Raw genomic sequence first — 26,775 nt, 5'->3', positions numbered from 1 at the left:
GCCTCATTTCAAACTTTATGGTGTTGAAAAACTGATTGTTAGGGTGAGGGACAAAAGGGCAACATGTCTGAGTATATTGATAATTGGAAAGAACCTACTGATAGTGTGTGAGCCGGTGCGAAAACAAGTATGGGATAATCAGTGTGTGGAGGTTTTACCACTAAGACATTAAGTAGAGGCACCGACCGTTGTTTCCTTCACTAAGTAAAAGTTATCACCACACTCAGGTTTTTCATGTTGGAGTAAAAAAACAAACAATAAATGACATCCAGAAGCAATGGCAACTTCAGGACACCTTTATTAGTATATACAGCTACTGTACACATAAAAACCAACAAAGTATTTGCATTCCTTGAACTTATGATACAAATTTCCATGTTTTTGGTTAAGTGAGTTTCACAGATTTGGCCTACTTCAGGCAAGTAAAACAAATACACAAACCTTAATCTGAATATTTCCAAGGATTCCTTTAAATTTCCTCAGCTTTTTTTCCTCTCTAAATGTTACACACAGCATAATTGTTCTGTACATTATTAGTAAGTAATATAGCTTCTTTTATTTTTTATTTTTTTCAAAGCAAAATGTGTCATGGTGCATCTGCAGTGTTTCTACATTACTCCTCTGCAGTGGTTCATTTGATATTGGAAATTACAAAAAAACAAAAAAACAGTGAAAACAAATTAAATAGATCATTTTGTTTTTGGATCAGTTCACGGTTAAAATTTCCCTCCCAAGTATTCTGCAAATCAAACGTTTTGATGTACAGTGTGGTGGAATTTCTCATTTAAAGGGTTTAGAGTGGTAAAAAAATAAAATAAAAACAAACAGCTTTAAAAGATAATCGTGAAATATTAAAGATCTGAGGTTTGGTGGAGTCATGATTTAATAATAATGTTGGGTGAAATAACAAATGCATTGTTTCTATTTTATTCTATAGGTGTATCCATATCTCACAAGTTATTATGTTCAATACCAAAAGGAAAAATGATCAGGGGATATCAGGCAGTTCCTCCCCCGCACGTTCATTCATACTGTAAAAAAATCCAGCATCATAGTGTCACTTATCAGTATCCACATTGTCTGGTAAAATATCAGATTGCGTTTTCATAATGGCTTGTTGTATTGATCTGGTCTGATAAATGGCAATGGTGAGATGATCACAATGTATTTACAAAACAAGTCATTTATAAGAAAATGTAGTTACAAATTCACACATCTCACAGATAGGTACTGTTTAGAGCAACACTGAATCATTTAAAAACATCTTCAGAAAGAAAATATCAATTGACACAAATGACATAATCTGATTCATTCAGTTTATCTATTTTCTGTAATCATTACTAGTCACTATCATCAAGTATCAGGGAATAGACCTTATTGATTGTCAGTGTCCTGTGTGAATTGGCAACTACAGTTTCAGGAAGTATTAGTCTTCATCATTTTGGGTTTTTACCAAACATCTTGAGGGCTCACGGCCTTGAAGATGCAAAAAGAGTCACATAAACTTTCCCTCTTTCACACCGTCGAGGAGCGTCCTCTCACACCTCTCTGGCATTTGCCCTCTTCCCCCTCGCTGTGTCTCCTGTCCCTAGCACCTGTCATCCTCCTCTGTGTCGCTGAGAGGGTCACAGCCTGCAGCTGAGGCTGTCTGCACAAGACGCTTACGAAAGTGTCCGTTAGGGACCTGCCAGCCGGTCCGCAAGCGAGGACGGGCTGAGCTGATGGTGTTTGAGCGTCCCAGGCTGCAGGCCACAGCCGCCTCGAAGGTCAACGTTTCCATGGGGCCAGATGGGTCTGGGCTGTGGTCGTCCTCCAGTGACGTTAGGAAAGGCTCGGACGGGTAGCGACGAGGTGGGGAGGCATGTCTGCCGGCCTCCCTCTTCCTCTCTCCTTTAACCCCCTCTTGGGTCTCCCATGTGGGTTTGCTCCGCCTTATGGTCTCTGGGCTGCCCTGTTCATCCTCGTCCTCGCCCACAGAGGCTTGGGTGCGACACACAAGCGGGGAGTACGAGATGTGAGGTCGAGTCGGGGTCTGTGATAGTGGTCGCCTGCCACTGGGCGTGCTGGACTCTGAGGTGGAGGGCACCGGGCTGTCCGAACTGTTCTCCTAGACAGAAGAATAAAGATGGAGAAAACATCACATGGTGATGGGATGATGGGATGGAAAACACGGTCTGAATTCAAAGTCCATCTAGTAGCTGTTCTGGAGCTTTCAGTCACATCATATTACCTTCAGTAGTTGATCAAAATGTGCTCAGTTCAGATTATTAAGCAAGAAATCATCAATTAGCTTTATAAAGGGGATTCTATCATTTTTTGCCAACTGTGACCTGCATGTATAGATAAAGATCTCACAATGCAATAAAAAGCTCTGAAACATCTTCCAACAGCTCTTTGCAGTGCAGTTTGAAACGAAACATATCCAGGATAATAGGTAACATGAATATTGTTTGTTGTGTATTTTAATTTTGTTCTCTTAAGCAAACAGAAGAAAGCTTCGAGAACACTTGCAATGAATCCACATCAAAATTTGCCTGTCACACAAATCTCTGCCATCTCTGCAGGACAAACCATGTCTGTTTGTGGTTTAATTTCTTGTTCATACATTTTCTACACACTGACACGGTGTCAGCTGTCAAAATCAAAAAAGCTATTTTTCTAATCATGTTGACATTTCTTTCCTTCATAATCAACTTTCTGGAGTTGAACCAGGAGTTTTGCTCTACATGTTGTTGCCTGCTTCTGCTCCACAGTTTTCTGAAGATGTGAGTTAGATAAACTGGGTGTTTGACCGACCAGCTTATCCTGGGGGTGTTCTCTCTCCACGCTGGAGGATCGCGAGGGCTGCAAGCTTCTTTCCTCTGAGTTACAACGAGATGGGTCCGGTGACAGGAGGTGGCAGCGCTCCTTAGACCGACCACGCTCCCGGTGCTCAAAACGAGAAACTAGAGTGCATTCAGGAAAGAGAGCAACACAAAACAAACGATCAAAAGATATATGAGGAAAGATTTACTTGGTTGGTATCAAATCAAACTTTCATACAAGCACCCCAATACATTTTGACAAAAAACTAAAACAAGTTAGATAAAATTAGTTGTTAATCTGTGGTATTATTATCATTAATGAACCAATATCACCCACTAATTCAATCCAAAATATTAAAAAACAAAAGAAGAACAACAAAAAGAAAAGGGATTTCTGGTAAAGTGTTCATAATTATTAGCGAACTAAACAACAAAATAATTTTTTTGAATCTTTGGTTAATTCTTTAAGTTCAGAGTAGGTGTAACAAATAAGTTACACAGAGCACTAATTATAAATTGTTTTTGTCCATTCAACAGCTGCCTTAAACTTTCCATTCATTGCGTCTATCAGTTTCTTGGTCTGTCATGATCAAATTTCGTTCAAGCAGCAATAGCAGCCCCCCAAATGCTGTTGAAAGAAGTGTGTTTTGTCTTCCCTCGCTGTAAAACTTCCCTCACTGACTAGCAAGTTCACAATTAAGCTTTCAGTTTTTTTAGGTATTTTGGAATTCTCAATTTTAGCTCAAGGACATTAATCTCCCTAATAACTAAGCCCTTTTTAATTAAAAACGTTAATTACTTTAGGCTACATCCTTCTTCAATTCACTGAAACACATCACCTTTAAATTATTTAATCAAATCCAAATGCAAAGGTTTAATGGTTGGGATCTGGAAATGTGCACCGATATGATATTGTCAGAATACTTGTTTTGTGTAATAGTTGGAGTCTATAAAACTATCATAACTTAGAGATAAACTGTTCATGATGGAGGAACAGAAGTCAGAATGCAAACAATAAGACCAACCAGCAGCCTTGTAACTTTTATGACGAGGTCGATAGACACGCTCAGGACTTTTCTCCTCCTGCCAGAGTCCGTTTACACGTTGATCTGCAATCGTGGAGACTGAACGCTTCAAGGAACTGCTTGGAACCTCTGCCTGCTTGTGTGTGAAAAGCCACACACAAAAAACAAGCAAACACGCAGAAAATATCGAGTTAGATTCAGATGATTCAAAACAACAAATCAGAGCCATTTAGCATGCTTTTTTTTTTTTTGCAAACGTGTAGTGCATCTTAAAAGACTTGTAGGTTTTAGTTTAGTTTCTCCTCTACTTTGGGGATAAGATAAATGGACATAACAACAAGAGGCATCAGCATTCAAGGATCACACCCTGTTTTAACAAGTCCCTGAAACTTAGGCTCCCATAGTAGCAAATGTCAGAACAAAACTCTACTGATTTGAACCGCTGAGCAACCAGCACACATACAAAACAAGTCACTTTGGCCTAAGAGCCCATGCAGCAACTGAAGTCCGAAGGATCCAACCCAGAAGCCGTGTCATAGAATATGTGTGTACCTGCGAATCTACAGCCAGACGTGGCATGGAAGAGGCCCGCACACACAGGCCCCTCCCAAGTGGAAGCTCCATTGGGGCTTCAATCCCCCAACTGCACTCGCCCACCTATGTGAGTACAGAAACAAGAGAGGGGGGCAAGAAAGACAGAGCACCAATCAGGCTCATCCCCTCCAGCAGTGCCACTCTGTAAGGAGGTCCAGCTCAGGTGAGAGGAAGGTAGATAAACCATTTCTTCAAAGAGTGTTATCTATCATTGCCATCTCAATTCCAGCCAAAAACATACGGATCAATAACTAGCAAGAGGAAAACCGTCTTTATCGAGAGGAACAGAGTGGTTGGAAAAGTAGTGCACAGAGTGAGGAAGAACGATATTAGACAACAAGCACAACAGTTTACAGGGAAACATGTTCTTTGTATTTCAGCTTGGAAGTGCATTGAGTCATGCATGATCAAGTCTTAGCAGTCTTAGCAGCTACACAAAGAGAGTCAGACAACATCTGTCCTGGGCCGAATGCATTCCTTTGCACACTAACATCAGAGTACTTCAGAATAATTTGTCATCATTCAACCGGCAGGCAGTGTGGACCAGTAAAACCAGACAGTAAAGACAGCAACACGCCAAGAGTTTGACTATCTGTCTCTGCTATTCCAGCCTCTACAGTACTAAAAGACAGGAGCACAGAGAGCAGCGATGCAGTGCTCTGCAAGGCACTGAGAAAACAGCATCAGTCAAAACACATTTATAACATGTTAGTGCTGTTAAAAAAAGATTAAAGTGCTTTCAAATATTTGAGTAAAAATCTTTGTTTTAACACTGATTCTCACCCAGGTGGTCTAGACACCATAGATGTAACATTTCAAAAACACTTTGCTCAGAAAATATGAATATCAGGCAATTAAATCCACTGTCTCACCAGATTCTGCTGCTGACTGGCATCAGTGTCTGAGCTGATGGGCGGCAAAAATAGTTCTTGTGGTGAGATGGGGCTCAAAGCCACAAAGCCTCCTCTGGTGCTGTATTGGGGATAGAGATAAACAGTAAGCAAACACAAGCAGAGAAGTGCATACATACACATATACACACACACACTGTTTTTTACACATTTACAGACTCACAGGGCTGAACCAGCACTATGGGCCATCATTGGCAGCGGCTGGGTGTTGGACAGAATGTCCTCAGGGAGGGTAGAGGCATCCAAACGTTTAAACATCAAGTTACTCTTCTGAAACGTGACACAAATACAAGATCAAATACAGGTCACAGCTTGTTATCAGCGCACAGTTCAAAAGCAAGCATCTGATATGTCCCATTTTTCTTTCTGGAAACGTATTTTCATGTTGTAAATAGGAATAAAATATATTTGTACATAATAGATATATATATATATATATATATTGCAAGAAAGTTTATTTCAGCGTGCTGACCTGAGCTTCCAGCTGTTGTCTGAGTTTCTTGGCTTTGTTCTGTTTGAAGTAGTCCATGATCATCATTGAAGCGTAGATCTTCCCCACCGTCATGTCAGTATCTGTAAGGGCAGACACGCTACATTAGGTGTCTCCGTTTGCCTCTCAGCATTTCATTGAAAATTTCCTATCACATTCAGAGCCAGACCTTTGTTGATAGGTACCAGTAGGTCCAAAGTCTTCTGGGGTAGATAAGGCCAAATAATGCTGATCTCCTTCTGCAGCTCGACATCCAGAGCAATACGGTCTTCACCACCTGGGATCACCCACAAAATGTTTTCTTTGGTTTTTATTGTTGTTAGGACATAATATAAAAATGAAAGATTTCACCTTTGACCGAGGAATATTAGGAAGGAAAATGTTTTGCCCTTTACCCTGACCTCGAGCTATTTTTATGTCCAAAGCTGTGCGGATGAGCGACATCAGAGTGGAGGTGAAGTGGACGCTCATATCCTCATCCACAGGCATGTTCATCAACACCAGCCTCTGAGAAGTACAGAGGAAGATTTAGAACAAAATAGAACTTTCAAAATGTACTGACCCATATTCTTTTTTCAATTACTGTTTCGCTGTGAAACACAAATGGTAATTTCAACTTCTTCCAATAATTTCAACAACCATTTAAAGAACACACGTGAACATTACATGTTGAATTCGTCGGGTGAAATGATTTGATGAATTTTTGTAAAAAGGATTTTTTCCTTGAATCCCCGAAATGTCTTTGCCTCTTTTAAACGTTTTGTTTCAGCTGGTTGTTCTGTGTTTAGTAAAAGTTATCATGTTCTCATTACCTTGTAAGCGATCTTAGCAGGACATTTTTTCCCCAGGCCAAGGGGTGGTGACATGTGTGTCAACGTCTCATACATGGCTGTGTAGTGAATACGTCCACTTGAAAAGGAAAAAACAGAGGGATAAGTGAGGAGACGTACAGGCAGAAAGAACATAAGTGTGGGTGTGATCATTTGCTTTTAATAGTAGTTGGTTTTAGCATGGTGAATCTTGATGAACATCAGCTCACCGCACAAAAACTTTAAAGCTCTAACATTTTACATTCTGTGACTGCCCTCTGCTGGATGAAGACAGAACACGACTGTCGATCAAGTGTACAAACTGAAATGTAAATTAAATGATTAGCTGAGATAAAAGCTCACCATGCCAGCCGATCGTACTCGCCCCAAATTCGAACAAATTCGTCAAGGTGATGTGGACCCAGGATCGAGGAGTCTCGTGTCAAATACTCAAAGTTATCCATAATCACAGCCACAAAAAGATTAAGCATCTGAAAAAGGTACATGGAAGGGCTGAGAAGAGAAGCAGCAACAAGACAATCTGCTGCATGAATGTTTGATTTTATTTTTAATCTTACCAGGAATGAGCTGAAGAAGATGAAGGAGACAAAGTAACAGTAAGCAAAGTCAGTGCCACAGCCACCCATGTGGTCTGGAGACATGGTGAGGGGGGCGATAGAGTGGTCTGGTTCACACTCCTGTCCTGACAGGCAGGACAGCATAATCTCCTGCCAGGACTCCCCTGTAGCACTCCTGGTGGTTCAAACACAAGCAAATAGCCAGAAGGCATCAAACTGAAATCACCTTCATGCAAAACTAAGATTAAAAACCTTAGTAATAAAAGTATTGGCCATATGCATTTTTATGACGTATTTTTGACAAAGCTCACCTGAACAGCAACATCAGAGCACTGGAAAAGGTCTTAAAATTGTTGTGCTGATTGATGTGACTCTCATCATTCAGCTTGATGTTTCCAAACACCTGCAGAAAACAGACTGCTTCAGTGTATCAGTTATTTTATTGGACAGCTTTTGCTGCAATTAAGGCAGCTGCTAATACGTCAGCTTCCATACCACACGAAATGGATACCACCGACCAAAGTCTGCACATTAAACATTCATTCAGCACGACCATTCATTACCAACAGCTATTGATAATAATAATTAACGGCTTAAATTTGCTCAGATATCATTAACATGACACAACTGACCCAAACAAGCTTAAACAGATCCCAATCGATATACATCTACAGTCTGTAAAAGTTATGAAAGTGTATAACTGATCACAGTGGCTGCATTTGTTTCTGCCTGACGATATTTGGTAACTGATGCAATCACCACAAATTTGCTCTTTACTTAAGTGCATTACAAAGTTCATGTTGGCAGAGGGATTTACTAATACCATTAGATTAAATTTAGTTTAAATTGATTAGTTTTATTTTTTTTACTTTTTAATGACAGATCACTGACAAAAACAAATCTCTTGCCCACAAAAAACCCCCAAGAAGACCATTAATTAATCCTTAATTAATATCTTAAAAGTTAGAAATTTTTTAAATAAAATTTCAGGAGTTTAGTGTCAACATTGGCAAAACTATACCTGCATTCCAATTATGGCGTATATGAAGAAAAGCATGGCAATTAGAAGGCAGACATAAGGAAGAGCCTGTCGGAGAAGACACAGAAAAGACATTACAACTTTCCACATTTTGCTCTCAAAGTACTCTCAAAGGCATTATTGAGATTACAAAGAGAAAGACGTTTTTTAAATGTCGGACCTTGAATGATTGTACGAAGGTCCACAGCAGAATGCGAATGGTATAACCCTGTCTCAGCAGCTTGATCAACCTGGCTGCTCGGAAAAGCTTCAGGAAACTCATGTTGATGGTGTTTACCGACTGAGACAGACAAGTGGTTTGAGAGAGGGTGACACAGTCAGAGAGGGAAGAGGCAAGAGTGGAAGCCAGACGGGAGAGACAGGACGTAAATCACAGATGGCAAAATTCAACACAACATGACTTAAGGAGACAGGAATCGTAAGACACAAGTAAACTTGCAAAGAAAGGATGCTGCATTTAATCCTGCTGGCTCTTGTCTCTATTTTGAGTCATGATATTTTGACAAAGAACAACGTCTAGGCTGTGTCTTACCTGCAGATCCACAATTATCTCTGTGATGCTGCCAAGAACAGTTATAAAGTCAAAAATATTCCAAGTGTCTCGAAAATAGTTCTGCAGAAAAAGGAAATGAAAAGTGGGTTCCTAATGAGTACTGATCAAAAGAAACTGTTCTAAATTTGTTCTGCATTTCTAACTGCTTTTAAATGTTTAGCTTTTCTGCTCATGATGCTGCTAGCTTTTAGCTGCGGTCTGTGCCCAAGACACTCTTGCAAATAAGATCTTTGAGTTTTTTTTCTGTTCAAATGAAAGTTATAATAATTCAACACTTACCACAAGACCAAAAGCCAGGATTTTCAGTATACACTCCATGGAGAAGAGGACAGTAAAGGCTGTGTTTAGGTGTTTTAGGACTGCATCGTAAGCTGTTGGAGCTGAGTGGTACTGAGGAAACAAAGGTCAAAAAGTCAGACAAACATTTCCTTCTTAAATTAATAACACCATTCTTACAGACCACTTTACAACAATGTAATTACAAACGCATTACAAATGCAATAGAAATGCAAGCTGAAGGATGTTCATGTTTAAAATGTTTAAACCCATCCACACACCCAATGCTCAAGGTGTAATTTCAGCTCAGTACACTGCGATCTTTGTGATTTTTGGAATTTGCACTCGGAAAGGCAATGTGAATGATTATTTGTATCATTCAGGCTAACTGAGGTCAGCCCAGTTTACCAAGTCCAAAAAGTCAGTTAAAATACTTGCTTACACGTACACTGGTCAGCGACAACATTAAAATCACAGACAGGTGATGTCAATAACTTTGATCTTCTCGTTAGATTCTAATTTTCTGCTGGCAAATCAGACTCCGACTAAACAGCAACAAACCCCCCCCAAGCCATACAAAAACTGCTCAGAAACCGATTCGGGACCAAAACAAAAAGCACAGACAAAGTGTGAGCCAACCTACTAACTTCCAAATGCAACCCAACCGAGGAACAAGGAGATCCACAGAGTGCCATTCTGCAACCAAATGGACTCATTACAGTTGTGCATTTGGTAAACCTGCACAAGACATTTTGGCAGCTTAAACAATATAAATCAGGAGGCTGAAATCCCTTTTAGCCCTTGGTGTTTCATTTTAAACTTCACATGAAAACAAAAGTGCCATTTCATTGCAACAATACATCCGGAATCAGTGCACCTGCTTCCTAAAAGTGACTGCTGTGGAGATTTGGCCAGTTAGTCTGTGATTTGATAACTTAATTAAAAAATGTGTTTCCTAAAAAGTAGAGATAAATGAGCAATTTCCAAGGAATTATCTTTCTAGCTTTCTGTACTCTTCCAACAGTACATCACCTGCATATTGTTTGATAGTGTGTAGATATGCTATCCACCCTATATCCAACTTTAGCTTCCAAGAATACTTGACTTTTTTCTGTGATGGACCTCAAGAGACCAAAGTCGATTTTAAAATCATGGAAACTATTTATTGTGGAGCAAAAGCTGCAGCTGGGAAAACAAGCAAGATCATTTATTTTCTGTGACTTTTTTTATCACGACTGACAGAATCCTTTACCTTCATCATGAGAACAACAGTGTTGAGTGCGATCATAACGAGCACCGTGTACTCAAAAGAAGGCGACGCCACAAAGTGCCACAGTTTGTACTGAAACGTTTGTCTGTTCTGAGGCATGTAGCGAGTCATCGGCTTGGCGCTGATGGTGAAGTCAATGCAGGCCCTCTGATGGGGAGAAATTCGTCAACATAAACAAACAAAGCTAAAGATAACCAACCCATATCTGTGAGTTTTACTGTTTTTTTTACTACTTCACACCTCATTCTTCTCCAGGCTGCATTCCTGAATCATCTTGTCACCCTGCTCCTGGAAGGTGATGATGATGAGAGCCACAAAGATGTTGACGAAGAAAAAAGGGAAGACCACAAAGTACACCACATAGAAAACGGACATCTCCATCCGGTTTCCGCGACTTGGCCCCATGTTCTCCTCTGTAACATCAGTAGAGTGCTGGAGGACCCTAAATGAGAAAAGACACTTCAAACAAATGCTTTAGAATTTTTAGCATTCCCATTCACAGATGATGAGAAACCAGACCCCTGGGAACACAGATGTAGTGACCCCCCTCCTACAAAGAAGCTGAAAGAAAGGGGTATTGCAGGCATTTGTTTCCCTTATCTATCATTTTAAAAATCATTTTGTATATCTTTGTGTTAATTTTGTTTCACTTTGGTCATTTCATGTCTTGGGGGTTGTTGTGCATCCATTTATGGTTGGTTTTACATCTTATTTGGTCATTTTGGGCACCTTGTGGTGGTTTTGTTTCAATTTGTTGTGGATTCATGACTCTGTTTGCTCAGGTTACGTCTGCTCGTGGTGGCTGTATATCAGGTTTTTGATTTTTATGAATTGTGGTTTTGCATTAACAGTACACGCAAAAATGATTTTTTTTTTTATTTTGCAAGGGGACTTACTGAGGCCATCCCTCTCCAGTTGACACAGTGAAAAGTGTGAGAAGGGCCCAGCAGACGTTGTCAAAGTGAAACTCGTGTCTCCTCCACTCTCTCCTCTTGACCTCCTTCTTGTCTCTGCTGTAGTCAATATAGAAGCCTCTGAAGGGAATAGAGCAGACCAGAAGTCAAGGTTTTACTTTATTCAATGATTAAACCTTTTAATTAAAGAAAAGGTGCTGAGCATCATATCCAAACGTATCAAACCAAATTCATCAAAGCCTCAGCTTTGATTACTGAGGGGAGAAAAAAAAATTATAGGAAAAACATGTTTTTAGTCTGTTAATCAGGCAGATGTGGAGCTGCTACTCAGAAATGAGCTTCTGTTGGCTTCCTATCGCAACACAGAAACTACTAAAATCTTATGGCCCTAAAGACCTAAGCAGGTGATCTAAGTGAGCTATCAGACGGTATATAAAAGCAAAAAAGAATGCACCTTTATGTCTCTTATGGCAGAGCTGCTGGGTAGAATTTTTCCACAGTTTGCTGTCAAAAAGCTCCAAAAGGTTGCAGTTACATTTGTTGAATGGATGTTAATATTGCATTGGTGTGTGTGTAAACTTCTTGCTAGAAATCCCTCTTGCAAGCTTCCTTGTCATTGATTTATGAGGGAGTTAGCTTTGCAAGTGTAGCATTCATTTTTTTCCCGGAAGGTTAAAAAATTGTCCTTCATAAAACCGCAATAAGTTGATTTCACACCGTGAGACTGTACAAATTAGATAAAGAAGTTAACATGTTAATATGCTCATTTAAACAGGCCTGGCAGATTTATTAAAACTGTCTGACTCTTCATATTCACATTATATAGTGTGACACTTTGAGTGACAACATGTAGGGGGATTTCCAGATACACACAGTGCATGTCCATTCAAAACACAAGTATGAGACAGTGAGAGTGGACTGTATATTTACTGACCGACATTCCTTCTCAGTATTCATGGAGCTGTCAGTGCAATAGAAGAACTTCCCCTTAAAGAGCTGCACTGCGATGACAGCAAAGATAAACATGAAGAGCTGATACACAATGAGGATGTTGAAGACGTTCTTCAAAGATGTGACCACACAGTCAAAAACTGCCTGTAGATGAGAAAGAGGAGAGGCAAATACAACAAGTCAGACATCTGTTAGAGAAACACCAAACATGAAAGTAATGGAGTGAGTTTTCCCTTGTTTTCATCGGACCTTGAGCTTGGGAAGTCTCTTGATGGTTTTAAGAGGCCGCAGAACTCTCAAAACGCGGAGGGACTTTATTGTCTTGATGTCTCGGCCTTTGGTGTTTCTGTTGACATTGAAAGACGTCACTAAGAAGCACAGATGAACGTGCAAACTAATGCGCAAAGACATGTGGAATAACAAGAAAAACACAGTGAGAGCAAAGTGTCAACAAAAGTGCATATGGAAACACACAATGAATCATAGACCTTCAACTTGATACTGATTGTTTGGAACCTGGCAGACATTAGGAGTAAATCGTTTGATAATTTATGGAAATTTCTAACCCCAAACCCTTTATTATTAGCCCTTTGTGTCCTCTTTATTACTTTCTTATAAATATAAACTATCTAGGTAATTGTGTTGTATGTAGAATTCAGTATATCAATAATTAATTTTGACTGATGTATGACTTTTTATTATTGCCAAATTATCTGCGATTTTTACCCCTGCTACCTGCAAGACTCCTTAGTTCTGTGAGCCATAAGAGATGTGACAAAAAACAAAAACATGTAAAAAACATGAAAAAAGAAAGTAAAAGAGAAGAGAAGAAATGAGAAGAAAAGAAGATAAACAAAAAGAAAAGAAAAGAAAAGAAGAGAAAAGAAAGTAAACTAAAGAAAAGACACATGAGATTAAAAGAAATACATCAGGGAGTTTATGGGAGAAGTGTACATTTAATTTGACTGAAATTTTTACCCCATCACATTCCTGGTAGCCCCAACAGTGAAAATATCCACAGGAACAACATAGAAAAAAAATTAGGCATAGAGAAAGTTACACCCTGAGCAACACTGAAAGCATCACAGCTATACTCACAACAGAGAAATCAACATACAGTACAACAAAATGCACAAGGGGGTTAGTTTGTTAGTTATCTGTCACATACATGGCAAGAAAAGACAACAGATAAAAATCTACAGTACTGTAGAGGTTTTTATATTGGTCATTACACACTCCACCCATGTGTAAACTCCCCAAATAGCACAGAAATCCATATTTTCCTCTTGTTGTAGCCCCCATGGTGAAAGTTAAAACCATGTTATATATTTCACAGGACCGTGACTGCATCCATATTTGCAGCTTCTCTTTGAGAAAGGGTCTTTGGCACCAAAAATGTAAGCTCAGGAAGTTACTTACTGCACTGAGTCAATCATTAGTCACAGGCAGGCTGCAGTGTGCAGTGACTCACGTTAGAGCAAAGGCGATCAGAGCTCCCACCACTACAATGAAGTCCAGGATGTTCCACATGTCTCGGAAATAGGAGCCATCATGCAGAATGAGACCCTGGTCTATCATCTGGAGTAGCAAAAGACATGTATACGAACATGTAAAAAAAAAAAAAGCAATTTAAATGGACTAAAACCCCTCTGGGTATAAAAAAGTAAAAAACAGTAGAGAAATAATATGCTTCTGACACCCACCTTTATAATCATTTCAAAGGTGAACACTCCAGTGAAGACATAATCAAAATATCGCAGCACCTGGATAATTAAAAAAAACATACTTTATGATTATTTTCGATAATTTATAACTTTTCTGATTCTCTCTGATTTAACATGACTGTCACAGACTAATACACAAATACAAGTACAGCTTTGCACAAGTATATAGCATTTACATTAGAGCTATGTAGCCACTGGCAATGTATTTGTCACTCTCTGGTTGGCATAATTCTGGGATTTAAAACCTCAAGACAAGCATTTACTTGACTCAAAAGTACATTTGTGAGGAATGACAAAGCTGAAACAATTTTAGATACAGAAACAGATAAGAAATTGTACTTCTGTCAGGTTTTAGGTCTCTTGAATCATTTTACTCACAACATTTGTTTTATTTTGTGCTGTATCAAGCACCACATGACTCCTCAAAGGGGGTAACCCGTAATGCAGTACTGCACTTCCATTAAGTTGCCTGACTCATGAGGCCGATTCTACAGAAGAAAAGTCTGCATCAATGCAGCAAACTAGTTCAAATCAAATGCTTAACTCAGTTTCTAAGTCTTACCCCAGCTGAGATAAACATCTGATTACATCACTGTGACATCGTCAGGATTATTGTTTCAGACTAGACAGAGTTTATCCAGAGCCACAGACAACAGCGTTCACAGGCTGAGCAGAATTAAAATGATATTGTTTAGTTCTGATGTAAAGTTAGTGTAATGAACCTTTAATCTATTTGGTTCTCCTTCATAAGTAAGGCAGGAACCAAAAGATAGTCAGGATTAAGTTATTTCACTTCAAACACTAGGTGATATGTATGGAAATCTATTTCACATGTGGAAGATGTCCTGTAGCAGCTGTGGGATATCTTAAATCTGACTTTTTATGGCCTCAATGTGTTTCCTCTCTTTTTCTTTTTTTTGTCTCACTCTCAGATTATTCACAGTGCACTAATATCTGTTTTTCTCCTTACTCTTGACAAGCTCCATGACGCTGCCAAAAGGGAAAAGTTGTGAAAAACAAACTGCACAGCTATTTGCCAGACAAAGCTGCTAATTCTCACCTTGCATGTGCGTGTAACCAAATGTGTCACGGCACATTGTTGCTGACACAGTGTTATGTCAACTTGGGATCAAACCTGACACTCACTCTGAGCTAAAACTTCATCTGTGGTATTTTACTATCAGTAGATTTGATATTTTTCTCATCATTTAAAGGAGTTTGACATGTTTACCTCCTTGAGCTCTCACCTAGTCTTATAGATATCTTGCTCTTGTAAAAATCGTTTATACTGTACCTGTTTTGTGTTTTTCTTCTTTCTTTTTCTTTTCTCTGTTTTAGTGTACTTTGTTGTTCCGATTTCTGGGTTAGGCTTTCTTACCTTTAGTTTGTGTTTTATGATTTGTTGAGTTGGTCTTGGTGCAGCGCTTTTGTAGTTCTCATGTTCTCGATTGATATCTAGTGAGTCTTTCTTCGCGTTTTATTTTGCAGAGCTTTCCCACTTGTGTTTTCCATTAAGACTACTTCCAATTCCTGTTTCACACCAGGGACTTAGTTACTGATTGCCACGGCTGAATCTTGCCATTTTCTCACTCAGTATTCAGACAGCAGGTTTTTATTTTACTTTGCCAGTTCTTTTTGATCGCTTAGTTGAATCTGCTTGTTCTCAGCCAGAATTTTGTTTTGTCAAGTTTATTTTGTGTTCTTTGGATTCATTTTTCTGTCACTGGAGTGTTTTTTTTGGGTTATTTTAAAATATAGCCTTTGTTTGCCACATTTGGATCTTCTTTACCCCCCGACTTTGTGACAGTAATATCTCTCCTTTTGCATCCAACTTGTTGAGATGCAACTTATAACGTATTAGATCATGTTTATATGAAGTCGACAATGTCTTTGCTATATATATATACATACATACATATATACGTTATCTGCTACTGTTAATAGTATTTTGTCTCATCAGTGTACTTCAGATTCAACAGGTTTAAACAGGGGCAAAGACATTTTAGCAGGGGCCAGAGCTATGTTATGGTGTTTTGGGGTAAGATGCTGAATCCAGCATAGCCCACCCAATATGCTCATAACTTCCAAGTCACTGTGTGCATAATGAGCTCCAGCAGCTTCCCTGCTGTACTCCCTGTACTCAGCCTCTTGTCCATCACTGATACACCCAAAACAAAGTCCACTGAGCATTTCTGGAGATGACAGGATTCTGAATTGTACTGGAAATCTGAGGTGTACAGAGCGAAGACAAATGGAGAGTGTACAGGCCCCTTTGGTGCTCCCGTGCTGCTGATTACCTTCCCAGATAGACAACCTCTCCGTCTCACAAACCGAGGTCTGGCTGACAACAAGTCAATAATCCAGGCAATTATGGAGACATCCACCTCTATTTTCTGGAGCTTCTCACATAACAGTGCTGGTGGAATTGTATTAAAAGCACTGAAGAAATCAAAAGAACATGTACCTCATATCTTGTTTTGTTTTCTACAGATGTGAGGGGAAGCAAGAAGATGATGGTATCTTCAACACCAATCTTCGGACAATAAGCAAACTGCAGTGGATCCTGAAAGGTGTTCACTTGCTCACTGAGGTGAAACAATAACAGCCTCACTGGGACTTTAATGATGTGGGATGTTAAGGCATTTGCTCTGTGGTCATTGATGCCAGATGGATGAGATATTTTTAGGTACTAGAACAAGGCAGGATGTCTTCCACTGCTCTGGAAAATTCACCTGAATTAAATTCTATTAACAAATACACTTAAGTAAGTTTTGTCAATTGAACAATTAAACCGAAGAAAAGCTGTTCAAAACAGTTTGGAAGAACTTTGGTCGTAAGGCAGGGTGTGCAGATACAAAATGGTTTGATCTGAGCCCTGGTCCTTCCATTCTTCCACCCCCAACACACAACTGTGAAATCTCTTTGCACATGAAAATGGGGTTTTCTTTTTGAGCAACAACAGACCCATGAATAACATTTCAAACATGTCAGGGGACATGTATTTTGAGCTTACCTTGTTTCTGTCGGAATTTGTGGACACAGGGTCCTCAGCTGCCAGGGCAATGCTGCTCGCCACGATCACGAGAAGGATGGTCATCTCAAAATAGCGCATAGTGACCACATAGTGACATATCCGTCTGATACTGTAGTGCAACAAAAGAGAATTTTTTTTTCTAAATGCTGATGAATGTGTGCATACTTCATGGCGTCTGATCATCAGTGATTTTGTGTCTTTTGTGTTGCATCATACGGGTTGGAGGCCTTGAAGATGAACATGCTGTCTGGAGCTGGAGGTTTAGGAGGCCTATGAGGTTCATCTTCCTCTGTCTCATCCTCCATCTCATCAGACTGGTACGCCTCCAACTCTTTATTGTTCACTAAAACCCGGATAGAAGTACAGGAGGACAGAGAGAAAAAAGAAAATGCTTTGGCTGCTCTTGGACAGCTATGACAAATGCAGAACAACATGAGTCACCAGCACAATGGTTTCAGAAAAAGGAAAAAGTAGTGGCTACTGATGTTAGATGTCAGAAACACCTACATAAAGTGATACAGTGATACTAAGACTAAATCCCACTTCAAGATACAGTGTTTCCACATAGTGACAAATCATGTTTCAAACAGTGTGACTACAGCAATCCCAGTGCTACCTGTCATAGGTGAGAGCTCCAGAAGTGGTTGTGCAGACATTTCTATGGCAATGCTGCCCTCCTGGTTGGACTTGTCGCGTTTGATGGAGAACTGGCGTTTCTCAGACTCAATGGCACTCACAGTGAACTCTGTGGCCTCTAAAGCGGGCTCCACTGGGATGTTTTGGCCCAGGGGATCATACTTATCTGTATGGCTGCCATCACCCTGTTCTGACCAGGCACAGTCCTGCAGCTGCTCACACTGCTGAGGATCACGAATGTCACCACTGGGTGCAGCAGCTCTGTAACAGAACAGGAGATGAAACATTGAGCTTAGATAAATGCAATGATTTGTGGTCAGTTGCAATTATTGCAACTGACCTCAAACTTATTTGAACCTTTTCTGGCAGCTTAACTCTACAGGGCAGTTTCATTTGATTTTTTTCTGGATATCAAACAAACCTTGTAGTCTCTTCAAGAGTTTATCTCTGTGAAAGGCATGGTTCGAAGTATGGCAATGTTCAGGATTTGGTATATCGGTGTAGATGGATTGTAAAGAAATTCAGTACAAACATTCTTCTCACAATGGGATGAACTGAAATAACACTGACTTTTTATTCAGCAACATCATAAGTTCAAAATCGCTTTTGGTTTATAACCTACATTACTAGTGACGCTATAATTAACAAAGATGTATGTGAGTTGGAAAAGTTTTTATGTCAGCACGCTTAACTCAGATCACAAATGTGGTAAATAGTAAACCTACAAAACACGAGAGTGTTAGGATTTTTAAGCTTGTTGGTGTGTTATATTTAGCATCTTTTTCATGTACATTTCTAGGAGATTTGGTTTCCATTTCAGCCATAAGGAGGTGCCTCCAGCTCCAAAAGAAAAGATCTGAGATCCACAGTGCTTTCAATAGTTTAACTAGTTTGACTTGTGTAAAATACAATACCATGAACACTTTTTTTTAAACTAAAGCTTATATGAGGCTTCGGCAGCCTATGGTTTATACAAAATTACCACTTTGGCCTCTCTTTACTTCAACCAGGTTGTTAAAAAAAAGAGTACTCTTTTGTTTCCACAGGGTGTAAAATATGAAATTTTATCTTATCCTCTGTGCAGAAGCAGAGAGACTGGTGGAAGTTTGCAGCAGATTGTTACTTTTCCAATGATCATGTAGGCATGTGGACAATGTTGTGAGACACTAAAATGTACATACAGAGAAATACAGAGATTAAAATATGGCGTATCTTCTTGTGTCTATCTGATTTCCAAAATTCAGATAAATCTAAGAGGAAATCTTTTCCTTAAAGAGCCCATATTTTGGTTAATTACAATCTGTTAAATTAGTAGAAATGGCAGCTGCTCATACTTTGTTTGATTGTGTGCGAAATAAGCCACTATAGGCTTTATACTAACATATAACATGGTGATGTAGCTCAGAACCAGAAGAAAGGCCTCCAAATGAGGCAGTTCAGGAACAGTGTCCTTGTGTGGGTCATCTAACTTTTCAGACTATTTACATGTGCAAAAAGGATTATAGCACTGAAATAATGGGGGGAAAAAAGCATATCTCCTCTTTAATTAATACACATAAACAGCCCTACCTTCTGTTTTCTTCTCCAATATCTGCGTACGGATTGACGATGCCACCATCATCTTCAACTGACCCTCCTTCTCCCTCTGTTCCTTCCTTCTCCTCTCTTTCTTCCTTTTCCTCCCTTTCGTCCAGTATCTTCCTCTCTTGGCTGAGCGACCGTCTGACATGTAGCACTTCACGCGGTGTCTGGGTAAAGTCCAAACTCTTAACTTCAGTACGGGCATCGCGGTGACGATGGCGTCTGTGCCGGGCGACCTCTTCGGGCCCCTGACTGGTCCTGAACTTTCGGGCCATCCTGTGTCTTCCGCCACCTGCACTCCGGTTATTAGTACCTGCTGTTTTCTCCTCGCTTAGGGTTACAAGTGGCTCAGCCACCGGGGGCTCGGGCATGGGAATGGAGATGGACATCGGGGGCTCAGGTAGGGGCATCCCCACCGACATAGGTGACTCAGGCAGGTGAGCTGGGCTGACCTCTTGGGAAAGTGCAGGTGCGTGGTGGGGGATGGTGGGCGTTTCTATGGTGTCTTCCGTTGGGCTGCTAAACAGCTCCTCTCTGCTCGCCATCTGGCGGCGTTTACGGAGCTGGTTGGCTCTCTGCTCCCACACTGACATATTAACTTTTCTCCTTCTCTCACGGCGGTTGGAAAAGGCACTGGGGGCATTAAGAGGCTGCTCGTCTGCAGCACTTGTTGCGCCATCAGGTTCTTCTGGGAAATTTTGTCGCCCTCTGTGGATTGCACGCTTCCTATACAGGTAGGGTCTTCTTCTGCCACTAAAGACCATAATATAATATACACATCAACATGGGGTAGTAACAGACCCACATTTAAGGATCTAGTGACAAGAAACATGAAGACAAGTATCCATTTAGCATACCAGTTATAAACAAATATACAAAAAACCCTTCAAATTATAAAATAAAAGTTGCAAGAAAAGGACAGACCTTTTCTGTGAATTTGTAATGTTAGTTATTAGTAACACAAAACAATTCCTATGGAAAAGTGTGCAAAAAGGCATCCAAAACTGAAAAAAACTAAATACCTGAAAGAAAAGAACAGATCAAAAGTAAAAGAGAGGAACAAAACCCACAAAAAAAAGTAAAGGTGCAGGATTGAAGTGCAAACATTGCATAACATCTACAAAATAAACTCAAGAATCGAGTAGGGAAACTCAAGAGAGAAAATCTGTGTTACAGAGATGCATACAGATATACTTACTGGCATTCAGATTCTTTTGTTGTCCATGTAATCAATGAGTGATTATTTGAAAACAAGACATTAGTGTTTTACAACATACACAGAACTTTTGTTGTGGCACAGAGCAAAATGTGACCAGAGAAACTGAAGAGACTGAAGTCAGCACTTAATGTAAATTGTAAATAGTTTCTAAATTCATGTAGTTTGGCTAAAACTGATTGCAAAACTGCAAATTTAACTAAACGCAACATTTTGTTCAGTGCCACGTAACAAGCATATAACAAGACAACACGATGGAGCCGTCAAAAACTCTGTAATACGCATCAAATCAGCATATTGATAGCTGCCACACGTACAAGACTTACATTCATATATGTGACAGACAAATGATACATTAAGAGTCACAACCAGAACAGAGTCAGAAAGAAGTTTATACAATTTTGTTGTTTCATGACTTCAATTACAACGTGTCAGTCATTTTTTTTGTAAATGTTTTATCAAATTAAAAACTACAAATAGTGTAATGTTTATCATGTGTTTGCAGATCTTCTCTCATGCATGACGGCAGCTACAGATCAATTAAAATGCAAGCGTGCAAGCCACTTAAGTATTAAGAGAGAAGCAGAGAAACTTTGGCAAATATGCTCCAGCAAAACGATACATTCAGATATCCCTTTGGAAAACACCTCCATCCTCCTCTCATCTTACTGGATCATTAGCTATATAGGAAGAAGGCCAGGTCACTGGGAGGAACAGGAAATCATCTCCTTCTCATTAATGAAAGAGGTTGCTCATAATGATTCACAGGCCAGGACAGTTAGAGAAGGAGTTTCAGCTCTTCAGCTGAAACAACCTTTAACGGATCATGCTTTTAAATCAGTTACATTCAATTAACGTTCACAGTTTTGTCATCAGTGCGTTAAACATGTCTTGCCAGCTATTCAACATGCAACTGAAAGAAGTGAAGAACATACCGCATTAGACGCTGAACAGATGCGCGTACAACTGCTTCTCAAAGCTTGTACAATCAGTGAATCTTGTGAAACATAATAATCGTGTTGGCTTTTTCCCTTTCACATGTATTCAGAGATCACCTCCATTATTCTTATTCATATCCCCCACATTATTCATAACTTGGAAAGATTTATTTCACTCTTTGCTTTGAAAAGTCAACTCAGCAAATGTTTTGCCCGATTTGTCATTTACAGTAGATAGTTGCTGTTAATGCTCTGAATATTTCACATTAAAAGGGGATTTTGTCAGATGTTAACAAGTTACTTACTCAGATATCAAGCCGTCCCTTCCTCTGGCATATCTCTGATTAAAGAACTCCTCTTCCTCCTCTTCATCCTGAGCAACCAACGAGCATGATTAATGTACACTTAGGACAAAAACACATGTTACATAGACTTTAAAAAGACTTTCTATTTTTTTTTTAAATAAGTGAACTAACAGGACATGGATAAAAACAATGTAAACCTTTGTCAGTTCCTGTGCGTTGGCCAGATTATCCACAGCGATGGCCAAGAAGACATTCAGCAGAGTGTCTGTCATGAAGGCAGTTAAGGACAAACATGCAAAAAAGACACTGCAAGCAATAAGAATTCCCCCTCTTCTGTTTTTTTTCCAAATTGCAAATTGGTTAGACTTTGTATGATTGAATATCAGTTCAAATTATACATACATATCAGGGCAACATGTTTTGGGATGGTTAGAAAGCATCAAGACATTCTGGAAAAGCTGTGTAATACTGAAAAACAAATGCTTCGTGGAACCAACTATATCCATAAGTATCATTATTTCAGTGAATCAGTACTCAACAGTGTAGCTTACAGGGACCTTTTGGCTACATTTTGCTGATAATACTTTTGTGTTTTTACACGATGGACCTCATAATCACATGTTTTAACACTGTGGTACTGTTTCATCTAAATACTTCCACCTCTGATGCCTGTTATATCACAGCTCTCTGACAAACGTTGAGGTCAACAAGGATACAATTACCAAACAGTGTGAGGACTATGAAGTAGATGGATGACCACATGCCATATTGAACGCCTCCCTGAGAGCGAATCCCATTATACATCACCTCGTTCCAGTCCTCACCAGTTAGAATCTGTAGGCAATTAAAGGCACAGTATATTTCATTAGATTTAAGAGAACATTGGCCTAAAAATACAGCAAACTAGAGACATGCCCCCTGTCTGACAACAATACAGTATTGAATAGCATAGCAAGATGATAATTACTATGTGTGCTGATCAAAACACTCTTTTTCAGTGCGGTTGGTTTGAAGCAAATCTGATGTGGACTTATTCACGTTTCCCTTGTCTGATATTCATGTGCGCATATGTGTGCTTGGATGTGTGGGATGATAGCGGAGGCAGGGGGTGGAAAGCGATTGAGCAGAGTTGTTTAATCTGCGCCCGGGGTGAGAAATATCCCAGGGTGTAATGTGTCATGGAGAGCAGGCAGGATGAGGGGATCTGTAGGAGCCAAACCTGAAACACTGTCATGATGGCAGCTGGAAATGTGTCAAAGTTGGTGGGAGTGTAATCTTCAAAGATGAACCTAAAGGAAAGGCAGATAGAGAGCAGGGTCAGATATGACCAAGGAAAAATAGGAGGAGGAAGGAGAGGAGGAGGCAGAGAGCTATTTTCATCCGGATATATCATTTCCTCTCCTCTTCATCAAAGATGCCATTGAAAAAGCTGCTGTTCAGTTCACATGGAGTAGATACCAATTCAAAACTGTGGCATGATCACATAGGTATGTTAGATAATAGAGAAAAGAGCAGGGTTTTGTTTGTAAAAACTGAGAATTAGAGATGCTATTACATACCTCCCTCCAAAAAGCTGCATCCCCAGCAAAGCAAACACCACAGTGAAGAGGAAGAGAAGGAAAAGCAAGCTTATAATGGACTTCATGGAGCTCATAAGGGACACAACCAGGTTCCTGAGAGAGGCCCAGTACCTGACAAAAAGAAATAATATACCCTTAGGATCTTTTCTTTTTCAACTGGGACCTGCAAAAATTAAACATTAACTGCTCAAAAAAAAACCAAGCTGTCATGTTGTGCTTCTCTCTGAGTGATCTGACTGCCCCACTCACTTACTTGGTGATCTTGAAAATTCTCAGAAGTCTCAGTGCTCTTAGTACACTGATACCAAATGATATGCCAGGCCTGAAGAAACCCCAAACCACCTCAACGATACTGCCAACAATGACCTGCAAAACGTGGCACACACAAATGAGAAAGGAAATAATAAAAATCACGTCCAATATGACAAAAATTGTTGATTTATATTCTAAAAAAAACGCTGGGGTGGGCTCCAGCCCCCCCGCCAACCGACTGACGGAATATTGGATATTGGATATTCTAAAAAACTGTTGCAATTGTTGTTCTAACGTATTTAGCATTGCTTTATAATGCAGATTAGGTGCACTGAAATTCTTAATAAGCACTAGAAATTAAAACATTTTATGATGTCCAACAAAATTACTTATCATTTCTTTCAGTACAAGCAGAATTAGAGTTGAAGAACCTCACCCCACAGTCAAAGCAGTTGAAAGATGAATGGAAGTAGAGCCGTAAACCCAAACCATATATTTTCAAAAACATTTCAGCCAGAAACAGCCCCAGGAAAACAAACTCTGCATAATCTGGAGATTAGAAGAAAATAAAAGTCAATTGTGCAAAAAAGCAGAACAGTACAGCCCATAGTCAAAAATAATAAAAACTTATCAGATATGACCTAAATGATTTTTATCCAATGAATCAAGGAATACGTTTTTAAAAAAAACAGCCATTCAGAGGTAAAACCCACAGAGGAAAATGGTGAGCCAGTCGGGCTGGTCGTGGTGCACGATAGCCACACAGATGGTGTTGAGAGCCACCAGACTGAGTACCATCAAATAGAAAGTGTCTGTCTTCACCATGCGGCGGATGGAGATGCGCAGCATGCGCTCTTTACGCCGCAGGTAGGCTGCCGGACCACGACGGCCACTGCGGAGGTATACTCTTGATCGTGACATGCCTGAAAGAGCATCAGTGAGTAAAAGTTAAGAACTTCATTAGAAAGTTTAAGTTAAGGAAGTTTAAAAATCGGTTAAATGCAGGTTTCCGAAGTAACGAAACAAGTGCAGTATGTCGGTAATTAAAGTATTCTTTATGCTCGCGGCATCTCATGAGGGAATTTAGTTTAAATTTGCTTTATTGGCATGCATGTCACAACAGTCTGTGGTGGGATTTACATTGTGTCACCAGTACAAGTGTTGTCAACAAAATCTGAAGATTTCAGTGGACAACTTAGAAGTTTTAGTTGATGACAGATGGAAATCTACCACAGCCCAAGTTCATCTGTGAAATGCAATGCACAAATATAGGATTAAACAGTACCAACAAAACCTATTTAACTTACAGTCAACCTTTGCAAATCTTATAAAAAGCAATTAAGACATAAAGCTGATGTAGAGTTCTTCAGGTTTGTTTTTATGTGTGAATTTTTCCTGTATGGACTCATGGTGGTGCTTAAACTGCCACTTAGTCATGAAAACTTTGAGAACCCCTGCTGTAAAGAAAGGAGAAAGATGGTTGCTGTAAAGACTAAGTGTACGGTGAACAGGGTGAAATGTACTTCACTCACTAGCGGTGGACGTGTCTGTAAACTTGTCGTCCCCCGGCGCTCCTCTCCGTGCACCAGTCTTCTTACTTGCTCTCTTCAGCACTAGAAATTGTTGAACAAAATTTTGGAATTTTAATGAACTAGAGATAAAAATTAAAACAACAAATGAACTAATAACTCCTTTTTGACTTAGTAAGCAAATAACGGTAATGGCTGCTCATAGTTGGTTTCAGATTCTTCATTTTCATATCATAACACACTTTGGGTACATAGAATAAGACAGCCATGACAGAAAAATCTAATTCTGTCTTCATAATGATAGTACACTAGTAATCTTTTACACCAAGGCACAAGAAAGTGTATAAAAGGCTACCTGTCAAGGTACGCCAATTTTAAGAGTTTTTCTCTTCAACCAGAAACTGTCAGATGCTAATGTGTCGTCAATGTAAGTATTGTTAATACCTCTATTTATCAGTTCCTTGAAAAAAGATGTAATGAATTGGATAACATGTTGATTGTGGGATAAGCAGATGTTTAAAATAAGTGGTTCCTAAGTTGTGTCATCTTACCATCTAACGGTGATCTCCCGGAATTTTTATTTTCCTCAGCAAGCATCACTTCCTCTGTAATACAGTAAAACTGGTGGTTACACAGAAAGCACAATTCAAACCATCAGACAAGGAAACGTAAAGTTGTCGGGGTTGAAATGCTCAGCATGTCTGCAAACATTTGGAGAGACTGATGTAAGCGCCTCTTTTAGAGATCAGGGTGACCTTCTTTGAAGACAGACCTCTCTTTCTCTCTTACATTCTCGCAGTATACACCCCCCCCCCTCCCTTCGTCTTCCCACTCGCTCCCACACCCATACACACATAAGTATGCAAAGCAGCTCTTTCGCACACACACATGTAAACACAAAAACTGCGTGCGCACATACATACATGCACACTAATTTAAGTCCATGAGTCAGTATCACCTTTTCTCACCCTCTGCTTGCGTAGGAGACGGCCAGTGCAGATTGCCATTACAGCACTGCATGTTTGTGCTTATTTCTACTGAAGATCCCAAACTCTGACAGTGTCTGTAGCACACCAATCACTTTTCAATATGGAAAAAAAAACCTAGATACAGAGCTGTATCAGAGTAAAGCTGCCTTTTATTCGTTATCAAAAATTATTCACGAAGATAAACTGAAAGTTAAATACACTCTTCTGTGACTGGTTGACTTCACAAGATGCATCAAGTATGACCAAAGGGATCTTGAATATAGCTGAATTTCTGATGATTAGAATAACTCATCCTCAATGAGAAGATCACAGACTGACTAAACATAATTTGTTCATCATTAGTCCATCAACGTGAGCCTGTCTGTGAACCAAAGGAAAAATAAAATGTAAAGTTGTTCTGTTGCCCAGTACCTGCCCTGTCTATCCAGGCTCGGTAACCATTCAGCTCTCTTTCCACCTGCTGCTGCCGACGAAGCTTCATGAAGGCCCTCCGGTTCTCTACCCGCTCCCTCTCCTTGGCAAATTCTCTGAAGAAAGAGCCATGAAAACAGCTGTAATACCCCATGATACAGTCACTATAACAGAAGACTTATTTTTATACACATAGGAAGAGACACACTCACCCAGACAGAACTCCCAACACTAGATTTAAGACAAAGAATGAGCCAATAATGATGAGAGGAATGAAGTATATCCAATTCCATGTAGAACCCAAGGCATCGTTGGTCTGCAATCCATAATATTCATATCATTAAACAATCGGCAGCAATCAGAGAG

At 39.7% G+C, this 26,775-nt stretch overlaps 1 protein-coding gene across 6 annotated transcripts in view; it reads right to left on the bottom strand.

Annotated features, from left to right (window-relative positions):
* Positions 1–280: 280 nt before the first annotated feature.
* Positions 281–26,775, bottom strand: part of cacna1eb (calcium channel, voltage-dependent, R type, alpha 1E subunit b) — a 60,149-nt gene continuing 33,654 nt past the window's right edge. For 2 of the 6 annotated variants that reach the window (XM_075483248.1, XM_075483253.1), the window contains 40 exons: positions 26,622–26,725; positions 26,410–26,525; positions 25,561–25,614; positions 25,013–25,093; positions 24,194–24,403; positions 23,917–24,029; positions 23,482–23,594; positions 23,208–23,339; positions 22,868–22,937; positions 22,365–22,482; positions 21,846–21,913; positions 21,649–21,716; positions 19,178–19,942; positions 17,589–17,869; positions 17,189–17,315; positions 16,952–17,081; positions 13,918–13,977; positions 13,686–13,792; positions 12,464–12,560; positions 12,198–12,358; positions 11,246–11,383; positions 10,590–10,791; positions 10,332–10,496; positions 9,083–9,193; positions 8,783–8,863; positions 8,411–8,530; positions 8,233–8,298; positions 7,523–7,614; positions 7,212–7,386; positions 6,997–7,124; positions 6,637–6,733; positions 6,220–6,331; positions 5,994–6,101; positions 5,807–5,907; positions 5,498–5,604; positions 5,296–5,395; positions 4,382–4,486; positions 3,830–3,965; positions 2,797–2,945; positions 281–2,107 (listed from right to left, as the gene is read on the bottom strand). In XM_075483248.1, the coding sequence (XP_075339363.1) occupies positions 1,589–2,107; positions 2,797–2,945; positions 3,830–3,965; positions 4,382–4,486; positions 5,296–5,395; positions 5,498–5,604; positions 5,807–5,907; positions 5,994–6,101; positions 6,220–6,331; positions 6,637–6,733; positions 6,997–7,124; positions 7,212–7,386; positions 7,523–7,614; positions 8,233–8,298; positions 8,411–8,530; positions 8,783–8,863; positions 9,083–9,193; positions 10,332–10,496; positions 10,590–10,791; positions 11,246–11,383; positions 12,198–12,358; positions 12,464–12,560; positions 13,686–13,792; positions 13,918–13,977; positions 16,952–17,081; positions 17,189–17,315; positions 17,589–17,869; positions 19,178–19,942; positions 21,649–21,716; positions 21,846–21,913; positions 22,365–22,482; positions 22,868–22,937; positions 23,208–23,339; positions 23,482–23,594; positions 23,917–24,029; positions 24,194–24,403; positions 25,013–25,093; positions 25,561–25,614; positions 26,410–26,525; positions 26,622–26,725 (5,787 nt within the window). In that variant the 3' untranslated portion in view covers positions 281–1,588. The remainder of the gene's footprint in view (positions 2,108–2,796; positions 2,946–3,829; positions 3,966–4,381; positions 4,487–5,295; positions 5,396–5,497; positions 5,605–5,806; positions 5,908–5,993; positions 6,102–6,219; positions 6,332–6,636; positions 6,734–6,996; positions 7,125–7,211; positions 7,387–7,522; positions 7,615–8,232; positions 8,299–8,410; positions 8,531–8,782; positions 8,864–9,082; positions 9,194–10,331; positions 10,497–10,589; positions 10,792–11,245; positions 11,384–12,197; positions 12,359–12,463; positions 12,561–13,685; positions 13,793–13,917; positions 13,978–16,951; positions 17,082–17,188; positions 17,316–17,588; positions 17,870–19,177; positions 19,943–21,648; positions 21,717–21,845; positions 21,914–22,364; positions 22,483–22,867; positions 22,938–23,207; positions 23,340–23,481; positions 23,595–23,916; positions 24,030–24,193; positions 24,404–25,012; positions 25,094–25,560; positions 25,615–26,409; positions 26,526–26,621; positions 26,726–26,775) is intronic. The other 4 variants (XM_075483249.1, XM_075483250.1, XM_075483251.1 and 1 more) reach the window with 4 other exon arrangements.

This window comes from Odontesthes bonariensis, chromosome 14 (genome assembly GCF_027942865.1).
Source record: "Odontesthes bonariensis isolate fOdoBon6 chromosome 14, fOdoBon6.hap1, whole genome shotgun sequence".
In the NCBI taxonomy this organism is placed as follows: domain Eukaryota; kingdom Metazoa; phylum Chordata; class Actinopteri; order Atheriniformes; family Atherinopsidae; genus Odontesthes; species Odontesthes bonariensis.
Note: the sequence above shows the minus strand (reverse complement) of the source record. Positions and strands in the feature narration are given on the sequence as shown.